Source organism: Hippopotamus amphibius, chromosome 4, assembly GCF_030028045.1.
Source record: "Hippopotamus amphibius kiboko isolate mHipAmp2 chromosome 4, mHipAmp2.hap2, whole genome shotgun sequence".
Lineage (NCBI taxonomy): Eukaryota > Metazoa > Chordata > Mammalia > Artiodactyla > Hippopotamidae > Hippopotamus > Hippopotamus amphibius.
This window is the reverse complement of record NC_080189.1, coordinates 78,432,514-78,449,358: the sequence shown is the minus strand read 5'-3', so window position 1 is coordinate 78,449,358 and position 16,845 is coordinate 78,432,514. Positions and strand designations below refer to the sequence as shown.

Below are 16,845 nucleotides of genomic sequence, written 5' to 3'. Positions count from 1 at the left end.
AAGACACATACTGTATAATCCTGCTTATATGAGGTACTTAGAGTAGTTAGAATCATGAAGACAGAAAGTAGACTGCTGGTTACCAGGGACTGGCGGCAAGGAATAATGGGGAGTTATTGTTTAATGGGTATAGAGCTTCAGTTTCACAAGATGAAAACATTTATAGGGATGGATAGTGGTGATTTTTGCACAACGATGTGAATGTATTTGATACCACTGAACTGTACACTTAAAAAATAGTTGAGGGAAATTTTATGTTATGTGTATTTTACTAGAGAGACAGACAGACAGACAGACAGACAGACACAGAGAAAGACAAGGAGAGAAGCTTCCCTGTCTGCTCTACCGGGGCCGGGGCTACTAACCCAAAAAGGATCTAGCGGGTTCCACCTGGCGGGAGTCGGGTGAAGCAGGGGGCTGCGATGCCCGCCACTAGCGGACAGGGCACGCCGTGCACAGCCCCAGACGCCTCGGCAGGCCCAGGACCACGGTGGGCGGTGCGAGAGCAGGGCGCAGGGACAGGGCAGGAGCCGGCCTGCAGACACCGCCGGGACAAGTTCACGGCCAGTCCTACGGGTTCCGTAACCCAGCAGAGTGCTGGGGCCGCGCCCACCCAGGAGGAGGCGTAACTCGGGACACCCCCATACTCCGCCCCCCCCCGCCCCCCTGTTTCTGCTCCTCCTCCTTCCCCCGCCCTCCTTCCCCCGCACCCCCGAGTCCTCCGGCCGGGCAGCCAATCCCAGCCGCGCTCTTACCCGGGGTTCGCAGGCCCGGCTGTAGTGCCGAGCCTGGAGACGGCGCGGAGAGCTCGAGCGTTGTGTCCAGCGGCGGGTAAGGTGCTGGCGGGCGGGGGGGGGGGGAGGTGTGGATCGAGGTCGCGTCGGGCTTTTCTAAAACCTTCAAACTAGAGCTTGAAAACTAATGCCAGCGGGAGACCCGGCGCCCGCCCGCGGCCCGGCCCTGAGCCCTCGGCGCCGCCTACCTCGCCCCTCCCGGGCCCGGCGCGGAGCGGGCGATCCGGAGACTGCGCTGGCCCGGGATCACGACTTGCTCCCCGGGGAGGGCCTGTATCAAGTACACAAAGAGCAACTATGAAAAACGTTGCAACTATATTTCGTTTGTAAAATGGTGACGGTTTCGGTTTTTATGCAGAGGTAGGCGACTCGTGCTGCGGGCGGTGTGGCTCTGCCCTGGCATCTCCGGCGGGGGTTGGGGGGGGAAGGATGGGGAGGTGGGTATGAGGGCTTGGCGGGGAATCTGGGGACAGGCCACGCTAGGGTTCTGTTCCTCCTTACAAACCCTGCGCGGGTCACTTAAACCTCTCTTGGTCGCGCTCTCCTCTTTGGAAACTGGAACATCTTAGTATTTCAAACGTTGTTCTGAGGGTTACATGAATTAAGTGCACTCTAAAAAAACCCCCAAAAAACTAAGGCTGAGCTCCCAGCAATAACAGGGTTATCTAGACATAGATATTTCAAAGTACTGAAAACCCTGAATTGTTCCACAAAGGAACTAAGTTTGCAACAAAATCAGGTAGAATAGTAACAAGCCAATATAAAATAAATATAAACAGATATTGGGAGCAGAGATGATGTAAGACAGAAAATAAGTCCAGGGGAAAAAATAAAGTGTGAACTTGCTGTGAAAATGGAAATGTTCTGTACTTAATTATTTTACATTTAAATGGTGTGTCTATATGGAAAACAGTATGGAGGTTCCTCAGAAAACTAAAAATAGAATTACCATATGATCCAGGAATCCCACTCCTGGGCATATACTGGGACAAAACTACAATACAAAGAGATACATGCATGCCTGTGTTCATAGCAGCACTATTTAGAATAGCCACACCACAGAAACAACCTAGATGTCCATTGACAGAAGAATGGGTAAAGAAGATGTGATACATGTATACAATAGAATACTACTCAGCCATAAAAAATAATGAAATAATGCCATTTGCAGCAACATGGATGCAACTAGAGACGATTATACAAAGTAAGAAAGAGAGAGACAAATACCATATAATATCATATTATATGTGGAATCTAAAATACGACACAAATGAACCTATCTAGAAAACAGAAATAGACTCACAGACATAGAGATCAGACTTGTGGTTGCCGAGGGGGAGAAGGATGGACTGGGAGTTTGGGGTTGGTAGATGCAAACTATTACATTTAGAATGGATAAACAACAAGGTCCTACTATATAACACGGGGAACTATATCCAATCTCCTGGCATAAACCATAATGGAAAAGAATATTTTTTAAAAATGTATATATGTGTATTCACTGAGTTACTTTGCTGTATAGCTGAGATTGGCCCAACATTGTAAGTCCACTGTACTACTTAAGTTGAAAAAAAAAATAGTGTGTGCCTAGTGGCTACCTTATAGGACAATGCAGGTCTATACTGTTTTTGTAGTTGTCTCAAATTTGTCTCTAGGAAAGTAAACGTGGTCAGTTGCCTAGTTCCTGTCCTTTGAAAGTAAAGCATACTTCATCGTTCATTCATTCATTCCTCAAATATGAATGGCCTTGGAGGAAGTAGAGCCATTCCTAATAATTAGCTATAAAGACAATTTTCTGTATTTCAGTATTAGAGCACCCTGATATATTGCCATGTGAAAGTCTATTTGGTTGAGGAACTGGAGCTGGGAGGGATGGAGTCAGTGAATATGGCATAATTTACAACTTTTTAAAGAGTTTTGAATAAAAATATAAATGTTAACTAACCATTATAGCAAAACTTAAAATATATAGAAAAGCAAAAAGAAATTAAATCACTAAAAAGTCCACCAGGGACATAATTACAGTTAATATTTTGTCGTGTGTATTTCCAGACCTTTGCCTCCTGTAGCCATTTTATTTTCCTATGTAGGCCCCAAGGTATCAGCTCCTTCCAAGAAGGGAAAATCCAGTCTGGGGGCGAGGGTCACTTTTACCTTAACCACTGGACCTCTCCGGCCAGCACCTGGCTCCATCTGAGAAGGTCACTCTCTCTCTAATGCTTCTCCTGTACTTCTGCCAGTGGCCTGGCTTTGGGCCAGTGGTTATAGGCATCTGAGAGCATTTCGAAGAGAAGGAAATCACAACTGTGGTTCATTCTGCATGAGAAACTCTACAGAGTTTCTCATCCTTGGCACTATTGATATTTGGGGCTGGATAACTCTTTGTTGTGGGAGGCTGTCCTGTGCATTAGAAGATGTTTAGCAGCATGCTGGCTCACTTGCCTTTCTCATCATAACAATCAGAAATGTTGGTTGAGACCACTTGGGTTAACAGAAATTGCTAAATTATTCACGACATGCTTTAAAGAGGTTCATTTTCCAGTTTGCACGTAAGAGAAAGACTGAATCGAAAGCGAGGCATAGCTTAAGCTAAGGAAGCTGTTTAGTCCTGGCTGTACCATTCATTTACAGTGAGATTTTAGTGGGCAAGTTTATCAGTTAGCATGGAAACAGGAAAAAACCACAAAAATGCAAGACATTTTTGAGGGGACTCCATAGAAGAAGGGGTAGGATTTGAGGAACCAACAAATGACAGTGCGGCACCCGGGGAAGAGGGTTGGTGGGGTGCCATCCCCACCCTGCTCTGGAGCAGCAGGGAAGGGACTGTGGTACCAGAGCTTGGAAGTGGGCGTAGCGGGGGTTGGAGCTCGGGAGGAGGAGGAGCTGCCCTCAGGGCTGCTGTGGCCTTGGCAGAATGCAGACACTGCCAGAGCAACAGCCCAGCGGGACAGGGCAGGTGGGGGATAAGTTCACCAGCCTCTCCCTTTGTTATGAGTCCAAGGTCATACTGCTCAGCCAGACGACAGGCCTCTAAATTGAGAGACAAGGTTTTGGGGCAAGGAATAATGACATTTTTTGGAAAGCCAGCAGAGAAAGTGGTGAACTTGTGTCCCAGAGAAGCATCTTACCCCTGAGTTAGAATTTAGGCTTCAGAAAGGAGGGGGGTATGGCTGGTTGTTGCAGACTTATTGGTGTGGGCCAGATCAGGAAAGGGATGTGATGATCCTTTGTTCTTGCAGCTGTGCTGGTAGGTCTGCTGTAAACCTCCAACAAGACAAATGTGATTCTCTGCTGTACAACTTATCTCTATATGAATGAAAATTTTTATGCCTTTAAAGATCAAGCCTGGAGGCAGAGCCTTGAGAATGTGCTGTCATGTAGAGCCTTGAGAATGTGCTGTCATGTATATTTCAGGCTATAGGCAGCATTCTTTTACAAAGAAGTAAAGCCAGCATGACTAAACACAGGCAACAGAGCACAAAGGTTAGAGCTAAAGGAATAGATCCAGTATGGAGTCCGGTTTGTTCTTCTCTGTTACATCTTTCTGCTCCTCTGCCCACTGATCTCCTCCTCTGGCCAATCCCAAGTGCAAGCTGGAAGGTGATGCAGCCTGGGGAGGTCAGCTAACTCCTGAGGCGGTTGGGAGCAGAGCAGATGGAGAACCACCAGCAGCAAGTGACCTGAAGTCCTTCTGCCTCTGTTGAAAGTTTTTACTGGCTCTCTTTTGTTGTTACATTTTTATTTATTTGGTTGTGTTGGGTCTTAGTTGCGGCAGGCAGTCTTCTTAGCTGTGGCATGTGTGCTTCTTAGCTGTGGCCAGCAGGCTCCTTAGTTGCAGAAGGTGGGTTCCTTAGTTGCAGCTTGCTGGCTCCTTAGTTGTGGCATGGGAACTCTTAGTTGTGGCATGCATGTAGGATCTAGTTCCCTGACCAGGGATGGAACCCAGGCCCCCTGCATTGGGAGCGTGGAGTCTTAACCACTGCACCACCAGGAAAGTCCCTGAGGGCTCTAACTCTTAAGAGTTACCATGGAGTAAAAGGACATAGGCAAAAAATGTTTTTGAAAAATAAAATGCATACACACAAAAATAAAACACACATAGGCCACTGCTGCTTTTGACCTCTGGCTCTGTTTCAAGCAGTAATGACAAGTCATGCTGTTTTAGCTACTGCAAGACTTTTTTTTTTTAGCTTTATTGAGGTATAATTGACAAAAAAATTCTAAGATACTTAAAGTATACAGTTTGATGATTTGATATACAGATACATTATGAAAGTATTGTCTCCACTGAGTAAATTAACATACATATTTACTGGTTTTGGTGAGAACATTTAGGTTCTACTCTCAGGAAATTTCAGGTATTCAAGACAGTGTTCTCAACTATAGTTTCCATTAGATCCTTAGACTTACTCATTTTGTAATTAAAAGTGTGTGCCCTTTTATCAACCTCTTCCTATTTCCCCTATAACCCAGTTCCTGGGAACCACTTGTCTAATCTCTGTTTCTGTGAGTTTTTTCTTTCTTTTAGATTCCACATGTGTGATACTATGCAGTATTTGTCTTTCTCTGCCTGGCTTATTTCACTTAACATAATGCCATTCGGGTTCACCTGTGTTGTCACAAATGACAAGATTTTCTTCTTTTTTAAGGCTAAATAATATTCCATATATTGTCATCCTTTGGTATCTGTAGGGGATTGGTTCCAGGAGCCCCTGTGGATACCAAAATTCTTGGAGACTCAAGTCCCTTATGTAAAATGGCGTAGTACGGTGAATATAGTCGGTTCTCCCTATCTGTGGGTTATACATCCTCAGATATGGAGGGTAGACTCTACATGGGCCACATTTTCTTTATCCTTTTGTAGGTCCACACTTAGGTTGTTTTTGGGTCTTGGCTATTGTCAATAATGCTGCAGTGAACGTGGGAGTACATATATCTCTCTTCGAGATAATTATCTTGTTTCCTTTGGATGTATACCCGGAAATGGGGTTGCTGGATCATACAGCAGTTCTATTTTTAATTTCTTGAGGAACCTCCATACTGTTCTCCATAGTGGCTGCACCAGTTTACATTCCCATCAACAGTGCACAAGGGTTCACTTTTTCTACACCCTCACCAGCACTTATCTCTTTTCTTTTTGATAATAGCCATCCTAAGATGCGAGATGATTTCTCTTTATGGTTTTGATTTCAATTTCCCTGATGATTAATGATGTTGAATGCTGAAAACCTTTCCATGTATCTGTTGACCATTTATATGTCTTCTTTGGGAGAATGCTTATTAAGTTTCTCTGTTTTTTTTTTTTTTTTTTTTTTTTTTTTAAGTCTGGGCTGCACTGCGCAGCATGCAGGATCTTAGTTCCCTGACCAGAGATCGAACCCGTGCCCCCTGCAGTGGAAGTGCAGTCTTAACCACTGGACAGCCAGGGACATCCCTCTGTGCATTTTAAAATTGGACCATCTGTGGTTTTTGCCTTTGAGTTGTATGAGTTCCTTGTGTATTTTGGATATTAACCCTTTATCAGATGTGTGATTTGCAAATGCTTTCTCCCATTCCATGGCTTCCTTTGCTGTGCAGAAGCTTTTTACTTTCATGTAGTCCACTTTATTTTTACTTTTGTTGTCTTTACTTTTGGTGTCAGATCCAAAAAATCATTGCCAAGACCAATGTCAAGGAGCTTACCCCTTATGTATTCTTCTAGATTTACAGTTTCAGATCTTAGGTAACTCCATACAAATTTTATGGTTGCTTTTGTTATTTCTGTGAAGAATAACATTGGAATTTTGATAAGGATTGCCTTGAATCTGTAGATCACTTTGGGTAGTATGTACATTTTAATAACATTAATTCTTCCAATCCATGAGCACAGAATATCTTTTCATTTATTTGTGTCTTTTTCAATTTCATTAATGTCTTACAGTTTTCATTGTAAAGATCTTTTTTAATCGAATTACAGTTGATTTACAATGTGTTAATTTCTGCTATACAGCAATGTATGTGATTCAGTTATACATACATATACATTCTTTTTTTATATGTTCTTTTCCATTATGGTTTATCACAGGATATTGACTGTAGTTCCCTGTGCTATGCAGTAGGACCCTGCTGTTTGGCTCAGCCTTTTCTTACCTGTTTCGATGTGGATATTTTTTCATTCACCAGATGTGTAGGAGTCACTAAGCTAGTTTCTGGATCTCTTTCAGAAGGGACTGCTCCCAGTGTAGCTGTACATTCAGTGTGTCCTCAGCAGAAGGGGAGCTCAGGAGCCTTCTCTGTTGCCATCTTAGTCAGCTTTACTGCAGGATTTCTTTAAACTTTTTTAATCCTGCATATTCCAACTCACTTGTGCTGTTTGGTGTGCTGTTATAAAACATATGTTTGCTGTTGGATATTTTCTATATATCTTGTACAGAATGATTTTTCTTGTAGCTTAACTGTTTACTTTTTTTTTTTGTCATCACAGAAACCACATCATAATACCTCAGGGTTGGAAAGGGCCTTAAAGTTTCTCACCTGAAAGCTGAGAATTTGCAGCCTCTTAAAAACTGCATGAGAAATATATACATGTATCAAATTATCATGGGTACACCTTAAATTTACAGGATGTTCCCTGTCAATTACATCACTATAAAGCTTGAAAAAAAGCTGCATAGGAAAACAAAACAGACACAAAACAGTGGAAAAGCCTCATATGCTCAGTGTAGAGCATAACATGATTTATGCAATTAACATCAAGGTCACACATAACACATTGTGAAATCTTGCTTGTAAAACTTGAGCTTTTAAAGTGTTAAAAAGAAAAGTTACACTTAACACAGATTCTTCCTGGATGGAAGATTTATATTCCTTTGTACCTCCCTCTTCGCCTCCACCCCCACCCCCACCTCCCAGCACACTTATTTGTGCTGTACTTGGATGTTCCAGCAGTTTATGGTTTCCAAAAGCACTTGGCCAGAAAGAACTAGTCTTTCAGCAATAGGGGACCAAGGTTTTGACCTGGACTTTCTGGAGGATCAGTGCCTAATGACATGTATGGGCCCCAGAATGTCCTGATCTCAACCCAGGACAATTTAAATTTACATCTCAATTTAAAATTGAGTTGCATTTGAACTCTGCTCAGTGTTATATGGCAGCCAGAATGGGAGGGGAGTCTGGGGGCGAATGGATACATGTATATGTACAGTTGCTTTGCTGTGGACCTGAAACTATCACAACATTGTTAATTGGCTAGACTCCAATATAAAATAAAAAGTTAAAAAACAAAAAAATAAAATTGAGTTGCACTCACATTGCCTTGTTTGCAATTATTTGAGTTAGTAAGCTGCTCTTTTAAAGAAATGGACACACCCTTGTAAATTTAAAAACAGGATAGCAGGTGTTCATTCCTTAGTAAGAGTGCTTTGACTCCTGATGTAACAATTCTTTCCTATTTGTATCAAGATCACTCTCAGGAAAAGGCAGAAGGTTTTGAAATGGCCACGGGGAGGAACAGGAGGGACATGGAGCCGGTGGGAGGCGCTTGAAAGTTGGGGTGGGGAGGACAGAGACCTCTGCTCGGGGAGAGGGCCACGGAAAGCTTTACCTCTCCAGCGCTGTAGTGCCTGGGGCCTCGGGGCAGCAGTTTTACTAGTGCTGATAAGCTGAGCTTTGCCCTAGTTCATGTGTATCTGTCTGCCCCTGAGAGAACCAGAAGATACGCTGATAACCTCCAGTTAACCAAGCCAAACATTGAAGAAAGCTAAACCAAAGGAGAACAAAAAAAATAGAAGTGAGTTACAAATTATGACATGTCAGCCCTGAAAGAGTGTGTGGGGGTCATTTAAGTTTATCTGAGCCCATCACCCCCTGCTTTTTCAAGGTTCAGGAACCAAGGCGCTCAGAGACCATATGCCCCGGCCTCGGTCACACAGCTAGTGGATACCCAGGCCAGGTCTAGAATGGTCTCTTTTTTTAAAAAAGTTCATTTTGTTGAAATATATTTGATTTACAATGTTGTGGGAATTTCTACTGTACGGCAAAGTGATTTAGTTATACATATATCCACATTCTGTTTCATATTCTTTTCCATTATGGTTTATGAGAGGATATTGAATATAGTTTCCTGTGCTATTCAGTAGGACCATATATAATAGTTTGCATCTGCTAGTTCCAAACTCCCAATCCATCCCTCCCCCACACCCTCCTGACCCCTTGGCAACCACAAGTCTTCTTTTATGTCAGTGAGTCTGTTTCTGTTTCATAGATAAGTTCATTTGTGTCATATTTTAGATTCCACATATAAGTGATATCATATGGTATCTTTCTGACTTCACTTAGTATGATAGCTTGTCTGCTGCAGGAGAAACCTACTTGAAAATGCTTTAAGCAGGTTATGTATGCAAAAACGTTGATTTTTTTTTTCTTCTAATTTTCTAGTGAACCCCTGCAGCCTGAGCTGTGGTTTGTACGAGTACTTATGCAGTAATTCAGGAACTAACTGCAGATTCTTCTTCTGTTTTAAGTGACTTCCCCTAGAGAGACATACCATATATTTCTGGGGGGGAAGGCTGAGTGATCAACCCTAATTTAATTTGCAAATTTGATGTAATGGCAGGCATAGTTCCTGTGGAATTTTTTTTTTTAAACTTGACAGAGCTGTTCTAAACTTAATCTAGAAGTCTGAGCGAGCAAGATTAGATAAGAATACTGAACAAGTTAATGAGAGAACTTGAACTACCAAATGGCAAAACAAATTATAAAGCCACAGTCATGCAAACAATATATTACAGGCATGGGAATTAGGGTTGAGGGCACAGCCCAGAAGGTGAGAGAATGACCACATTCATAAGAATGTAAGTATGAGCCATTGGGGGAAAGAATGAAAGGGTCAATAAATGATGTGAGAACTCAACTATTTTTGAAGATTACAGTAGAGTCTTGTCTCCTGCCATATACCAAAATACAATTTAGATTGATTAGAACTAAACATATAAACAAAGGGAAAAAGGTTAAAAATCTAAAAGAAAATTAAAATATATCTTCAAGTCTTTTTAAACATAATAGTAAAAGTCAGAAACTTAAAGCCTTTTAGGCTTTTAAGTATTATCAAAGGGACGTCCCTGGTGGTGCAGTGGTTAAGAATCCGCCTGCCAGTGCAGGAGGACAAGGGTTCGAGCCCTGGTCCAGGATGATCCCACATGCCCCAGAGCAGCTAAGCCCGAGAGCCACGACTACTGAGTCCATGTGCCACAGCTACTGAAGCCCACATGCGTAGAAGCCCATGCTCCACAACAACAGAAGCCACTGCAACAAGAAGCCTGTGCACTGCAACGAAGAGTAGCCCCCACTCTCTGCAACTAGAGAAAACCTGCTCAACAACAACAACCCCACACAGCCAATAAATAAATTAGTTTAAAAAAATAAATATCAAAAATGTTTTTAAAAACATTAAACCCTTGAGATAAAAAACAAACAAAAGTAAATCTTCTTGTACCCCTGTGTTCATAGCAGCACTATTTACAATAGCCAAGACATAGAAGCAACTTAAATGTCCATCAACAGAGGAATGGATAAAGAAGATGTGGTACATATATACGATGGACTATTACTCAGCCATTATAAATAACAAAATAATGGCATTCACAGCAACATGGATGAACCTAGAGATTATCATACTAAAGTGAAGTAAGTCAGACAGAGAAAGACAAATATTATATGGTATCAATTTTATGTGGAATCTAATTTTAAAAATGATACAAATGGGGACTTCCTAGGTGGCGCAGTGGTTAAGAATCCACCTGCCAACGCAGGGGACACGGGTTCAATCCCTGCTCCAGGAAGATCCCACCTGCCGCAGAGCAGCTAAGCCCGTGTGCCACAGCTGTTGAGCCTGTGTGCTGCAACTACTGAAGTCCGCACACCTAAAGCCTGTGCCCCACGAGAAAAGAAGCCACCACAATGAGGAGCCCATGCACCACAATGAAGAGTAGCCCCCACTCACTGCAACTAGAGAAAGCCTGTTTGCAGCAATGAAGACCCAACACAGCCAATAAATAAATAAGCTAATGAATTTAAAAATGATACAAATGAACTTATTTGTAAAACAGAAACAGACTCATAAATTTTGAAAACAAATTTAGGGTTACCAAAGGGGAACGTGGCAGAGAGGAATAAATTAGGAGTTTGGGATTAACATGCACACACTACGATATAGAAAATAGATAACCAACAAGGACCTACTGTATAGCACAGAGAACTCCACTCAGTATTCTGTAATAACCTATATGGGTAAAGAATCTGAAAAAGAATGAATATTTGTATGTGTATAACTGAATCACTTTGCTTTACACCTGAAACTAACACAACATTGTTAATCAACTGTATGCCAATAAAAATAAATAAATAAAAATAATATACACTAGAGTATGGGGGAAAGAGTAAATCTTCTTATTATAGGGTTAGGTCTTAGATCTTTTAGAATATATTAAAATACAGAATAAAGGGTTCTGTTGAAACTTTCACTGGTCTTGGCAGGACAGTGAGGAGGAAGGCAGAGATGTGTGATGGGCAGGGAGGGTGCTGAAAGGTGGCCTGGGGTTGCTGCCTCCCCCAACAGTGCCATCTTATGACAAGGGAAGTTGAAAGCTGGAGAATAAGGCATATGGAAAGAATCTGGCCAGGATATCCCTGTTGAAGGTACTTTATAAGTAATCATGCAATTCTTCCTTGGTAGTTGACCACTGGTACCTAAGGTGGTAGGATTTATAGGTGGGGTTCTTTCTCATCCATGTGCATCTCTGCAAATTGTTTTTGTTTTGTTTTGCTTTTCCCAGATTCTGTGGGAAAGGTAGTAAAGTTCATAAGTAATGTTTTATTGACTTTTTAGAGGAAATCTTTTCTGGACGTTCTTGCTAGAAAGGGAAGACAAGCAGCAGTGATGTTTCTACAAGAACAAAGGACTCAGGGGAGTTTAGTGATTTCTCCTGAATGTGGTCTGGGGGCTGAAGATGGAAACAGGAGTCAGTGGTTATTACAAGATACTGAATATATCAGTGGTTCCCTGTGCTATACAGTAGGGGAACTTGTTTATTTATGTCACGTATAGTAGTGTGTATATGTTAATCCCAAATTCCTAATGTATCCCTCCCGACCCAGTTCCCCTTTGGTAACCATAAGTTTGTTTTCTATGTCTGTGAGTCTATTTCCGTTTTGTAAATAAGTTTGTTTATATCATATTTTAGGTTCCACATATAAGTGATATCTTATGATACTTGTCTTTCTCTGTCTGACTTACTTCACTTAGTATGATAATCTCTAGGTCCACCGATGTTGCTGCAGATGGCATTATTTCATTCTTTTTTATGGCTAATATTCCACTGTGCATATATGTACCACTTATTTATCCGTTCATCTGTTGATGAGTGTTTAGATTGCTTCCGTGTCCTGGGTATTATTTATTATATATATAAAATATATATATATAGTATGTATGTATATGTATATATATAATTGAATCACTTTGCTTCACACCTGAAACTAACACAACATTGTAAATTAACTGTACTTCAATAAAAAGGTTAAATCTTGAAAACAATTTTTTTTAACTAAAAAAAATAAGAAATGGGAAGCAGTGGAATTGCTAGATCAGCGTTCGCTTGCTCACATTCGGAATTTTAATAGATGTTGCTACACTGCCATCTGTAGAGATGATACCTACCTATAGTTCACCAGTGATAGGTAGGAGTTCCCTGGTGGTCCAGTGGTTAGGACTCTGCACTTTCACTGCCAGGGCCTGAGTTCAATCCCTGGTTGAGGGACTCAAGATTCCACAAGCTATGCAGCGCGGCCAGAAAAAAAACCAAATCAGAGATATTTGACCAACATGTTGTGGCAAAGGTTTTGATCTCTGTCAGTCTGATAGAGCATCTGGGTATAGTCATTTCACAACTGAGGTTTAGCACTGTTTTGAGGGTCACCAGATTTTTCTTTTCTGGGAATCAGAGATCATTTTAGAGCTGGAACAAACTTTAGAGATGAAGTCCGGCCATTCAGCCTACACTTGGGGAACCTGTTTGGCTGTGGTCACCTGGCTGGTCCATGACTGAAGCCAGACCAAACCTCAGGTCTTTTATTTATCATGTTTTTATTTATCATAAAAGCTCTCTGGGCAACTGTAAGACAGCCCTGGAAAGGTCTCTGGGGCAGTCTGGGTTTGGCTTCAGAGCCAGGAAGCTGGAAGTTACAGCACAGGACTGCAACACCATGACTGCAAGGCCAAGTGCTTTAACCTACCCTGCACTTGAGGTCCCTCATCTGTAAAATGGAGTTAAATTAGCCTCTTTTGCCGAGGTTTCAAAGATTAGGGTTCATGTAGATAACGCAGCTGATTCAGCTGTCTCACAACTGTTATCCTCCTCGTATTTTGTTATCCGACTTCCCTACCCACGTATAAAGGACACTTACACTCACATTCTTAACTGTGAGTAAAGCGTGGTAGTGACGGGGCAGGCATCTGTGCAGGGTGGGCAGCCTGGCCAGCCCCTCCGGGGAGCCCCTGCAGTCCAGATTGTTGCCCAAGACGCATCCTTGACTTAGTTCTGGCTTTTTCTGGCTTTGTTGGCAATGTCTTGGTTATCCTTCGGAGGTATTTTCTTCACTAGGAGACATCACACCCATACTGACTCCCCAGGATCTGAGAAGAAAGCTCACCTTCTTTAGCACCCACTCTCTGCTTTTTAGGGTTTGCCTTCTAGCAAGTCCCTTTTTTCAGATTTTTCCAGGAAACTTGAAAAGGCTTCAGATGGCCAAAGGAAAGACAGCATGTGTGCTGGCCAGTTTGGATCATGAGACCCACTGTCAAAGCAGGAAGGAGGAACAGGAGGGGAGGAGGGAGAATTACTAAAAATGAATTATTTTCAGTGCACAGCCCAGGTGATCTTAGGATTGCCAAGAGTCAAGGTTTTTAAAATGGGTGTTATTTTCACTGTTGCTAGTCATGGTTAGCTCCACTACACCTAACCCTTCCCGTACTTTGAAAGAGAATAAGATGAAATGCAGGGCTGGGTTCAAGGACAGGGACTGCCTCAGCACCCCCTTCCTGGAGGCCCTGGAGGGCTCTCCTTCCTCTCCTCAGCTCCTCGGGAGCATCCTTTATGTTGGCTTCCTGGACAGCCCCCCAGGTGGAAGTCCAGAGAGGCTTCCTTAGTCCTTTCTCCCTCACCCTTGGCCACCCAGTCACCATCCTAGTTAAAAGGAAGAGGCAATTCTAACAGCTCTGAAAATGAGTGAGAAAGTTCATTCTTTGGGGCCCATCTGTTCTACTCTCAATTCTAGTGATTCTCCGAGAGTGGCTTTCTGACCACCTGAGCACAATCTCCTGGAGGCCTGTTGAAAATGCACTTTCTTAGCCTCCCTTCCCTGTAGAAACTGTGGGGGTGCAACCTAGAAAAGCGCATTTCCAAGAGGCAGTCCCAGGAGTCCGCTGAAGTTTGGAACCCGTTATTCCACACTAGTTCCTTATTTCTTTTCCTTCTCTCTCCTGTTTCCCTTCAACTTTCCTTTTTCTTTCCTCATCCCCTGTGACTCATGCTTGCCTGTCTGCTCCCTCCGTCGTCCTCCTTAATGCTAAGGCTTCAGAGTAGCACATTGAACTGTTTTGTTTTTTTTTAATTTTTATTGGAATATAGTTGATTTACAATGTTGTATTAGTTGCAGGTGTACAGCAAAGTGAATCAGTTATTCATATACATGTATCTGCTCTTTTTTAGATTCTTTTCCCATATAGGCCATTACAGAATATTGAGTAGAGTTCCCTGTGCTATATAGTAGGTCCTTATTAGTTATCTATTTTACATATAGTAGCGTGTATATGTCAGTCCCAATCTGTTAACATATTTAAGTCCCTTGGAAACTCAGCGAGGAGGGAAAAAGAAGTATGTTTTTCTTACTGCCTTGCTTGTCCCCCTCAAAGAAGGACTGACCAAAGCTATCCTCTCTGAGCACCAACCTTGGGGAGTACATCATTCTTTTAAGTACACAGAAGCATAAGCATCCCTTCCAGTGTAGCAAGATGGACCTTGAGGGTTGGTAGTGTCCTTTAGAGAAACATTACTGGCATGATGTCCCAGGAGGGGCCAGCGACCACCTGCCTCAGAACGGACAATGGCCTGGTTACCCTCTGGGGGCACAAGGTGGTAAAGGCATTTGGGGAAGTTGGGGCCAATGGGACAGGAAGTGGGGGGAGAAAGAGGGGTGGCCAGGGAGAGTGCACAGAATTTGGGGCAGATGTCACCAAGGTCCTAAACCTCTGCTTTTGTCTTCACAGCTTTTGCAGAAAGAGACCAGGATGAATGCAGAGGTGAGTTCTCTAAAAGGACTCATTTAAGGATGCTTTTCTTGCAACGTCCCTCATCTCTCCTCCACGGAGTGTCTTCTTTCCCTCCAGAGCGTTCAGAAACATCAGCACAAACTTGAAAACACATCCCCTCCATCCTGCCGCCACGCACATGGCTCCAAGTGATATGGGAAGAATTAGGTCCCTCTGAGTACTTATCTGTGTCTGCCCAGCTTCAGTTAGATTAGGATTTATCTACTTCAGTTAGTCCTGAAACAACATTCACGGGCTAGGGGTGGAGCGAGCTGTGGGGCGTGGGGGCTGCTGGGTGCTTGTGTTGTTCTGTGGACACTTAATTCTGCTTATGAGGACCTTTCTCTGCATCGTCTCCTTGTGGTCTCACTTCCACTGAACCTGTTCTTTGATCCAATGAGATGCCTAGTCTCTGTGTCCCGTTGTTATTTCCTGACCAATCAAGCCCTTTCTGCTTTCACTCCCTTCGAGGTCCAGCCTAGACCCTGGGGTCCATCTCTTCAACTGCTATTGTGCTCTTGTCCCCAACTCCTTTCCCCTTTGTCCTCTTGATCCCCCACTGCCAACCCAGAGACCGTCCCCACAGCATGGTGGTCTTGGGTGAGTGGCACAGCTTCATGCCATTTGTGGTTGGCAGACGTCTCAAAACCCTCATCTGGGTGCTCAGCATGCCCACCAGGCCCCTGATGTGGCCCCGGGCAGCCCTCTTTCCCTTTGCCCTGAACAGCCGGGTCTGGGCTTCATCACTCCTCCCTGCTCCCTCCTCATGCCTATCACCTGGATCACCTTTAACTTTACAGAGAAAAATTGGAGCCATCAGACAGCATCTCTCAATTCCTGCCTCCCCATTTGTCTTGTTCCTCTTTTCATAGTGGAAGAGACATTTATCAGCAACAGAGCTCCAGGCTGTGAGTACAGGAAAACCCAATTTAATGTGGTTTTTATCCTGGAAGGCCAGATGGAGGGCAGGCTTCAGGGCGGGTTGATCCAGTAGCTCAGCCATCTCATCAAGGATCCAGGATCTTTTCATCTCTCTGCTCTCGTCCAAGTGTTGGCTTCCTCCTCGAGGTAGTGCCCTCATGGTTACAGGGTGGTTGCCTGCAGCGGTTGGGGCTGCATGCTTCCTCATTCACTCTGAGTGGGAGAACGAGATGGCTTCCTGCAGCTCTCCCAGAAAAGTGGGAACCTCCTTTCTTGAAGCCCCACCAGATGCCTCCTTACATCTTATTGGCCAGAACCAGGTCACATACCAATTCCTGGACCAATTACTGTGTCAGAGGAGCCAGGATTTTGCCAGCTGGCTTAGACGAGTCAGGCCTACCTAGAGCAGCTTCGTCCTCTAGCCCTGGGCTGGATACAGGAAGAAGGAAGGAGAGTGGACGTTGGGAAAGGACCCGTTGCATTCTGTCCCAGACATTTCTGGTGAAAGCGTGTTGACTGAAAAATGTACACACCTAAAAGCTGAAAATTATGTTTTATTTCACAGACTTACTGAGGACTTAAGCCTGGGATACAGCCTCTCAGGTAGCTCTGAGGGACCGCTTTGAAGAGGTGAGGGAGGAGCCAGGATATTTAGGGCTTTTTGCAAAAAAAAGAAAAACAAAATAAACAACAACAACAAAAACCCCAGGCAATTGGAACATCAAAAGATTACTGGTAGTTAAAGGAAAACAGACATCTCAAGTTAATGAACTTATCACTTTTCTC

At 43.3% G+C, this 16,845-nt stretch overlaps 1 protein-coding gene across 1 annotated transcript in view; it reads left to right on the top strand.

Moving 5' to 3' along the window:
* The first annotated feature begins 702 nt into the window (after positions 1 to 702).
* BLVRA (biliverdin reductase A) overlaps positions 703 to 16,845 on the top strand; it is a 61,405-nt gene continuing 45,262 nt past the window's right edge. The window contains exons 1-2 of the mRNA XM_057731091.1: positions 703 to 831; positions 15,097 to 15,129. Of these exons, the coding sequence (XP_057587074.1) occupies positions 15,118 to 15,129 (12 nt within the window). The 5' untranslated portion in view covers positions 703 to 831; positions 15,097 to 15,117. The remainder of the gene's footprint in view (positions 832 to 15,096; positions 15,130 to 16,845) is intronic.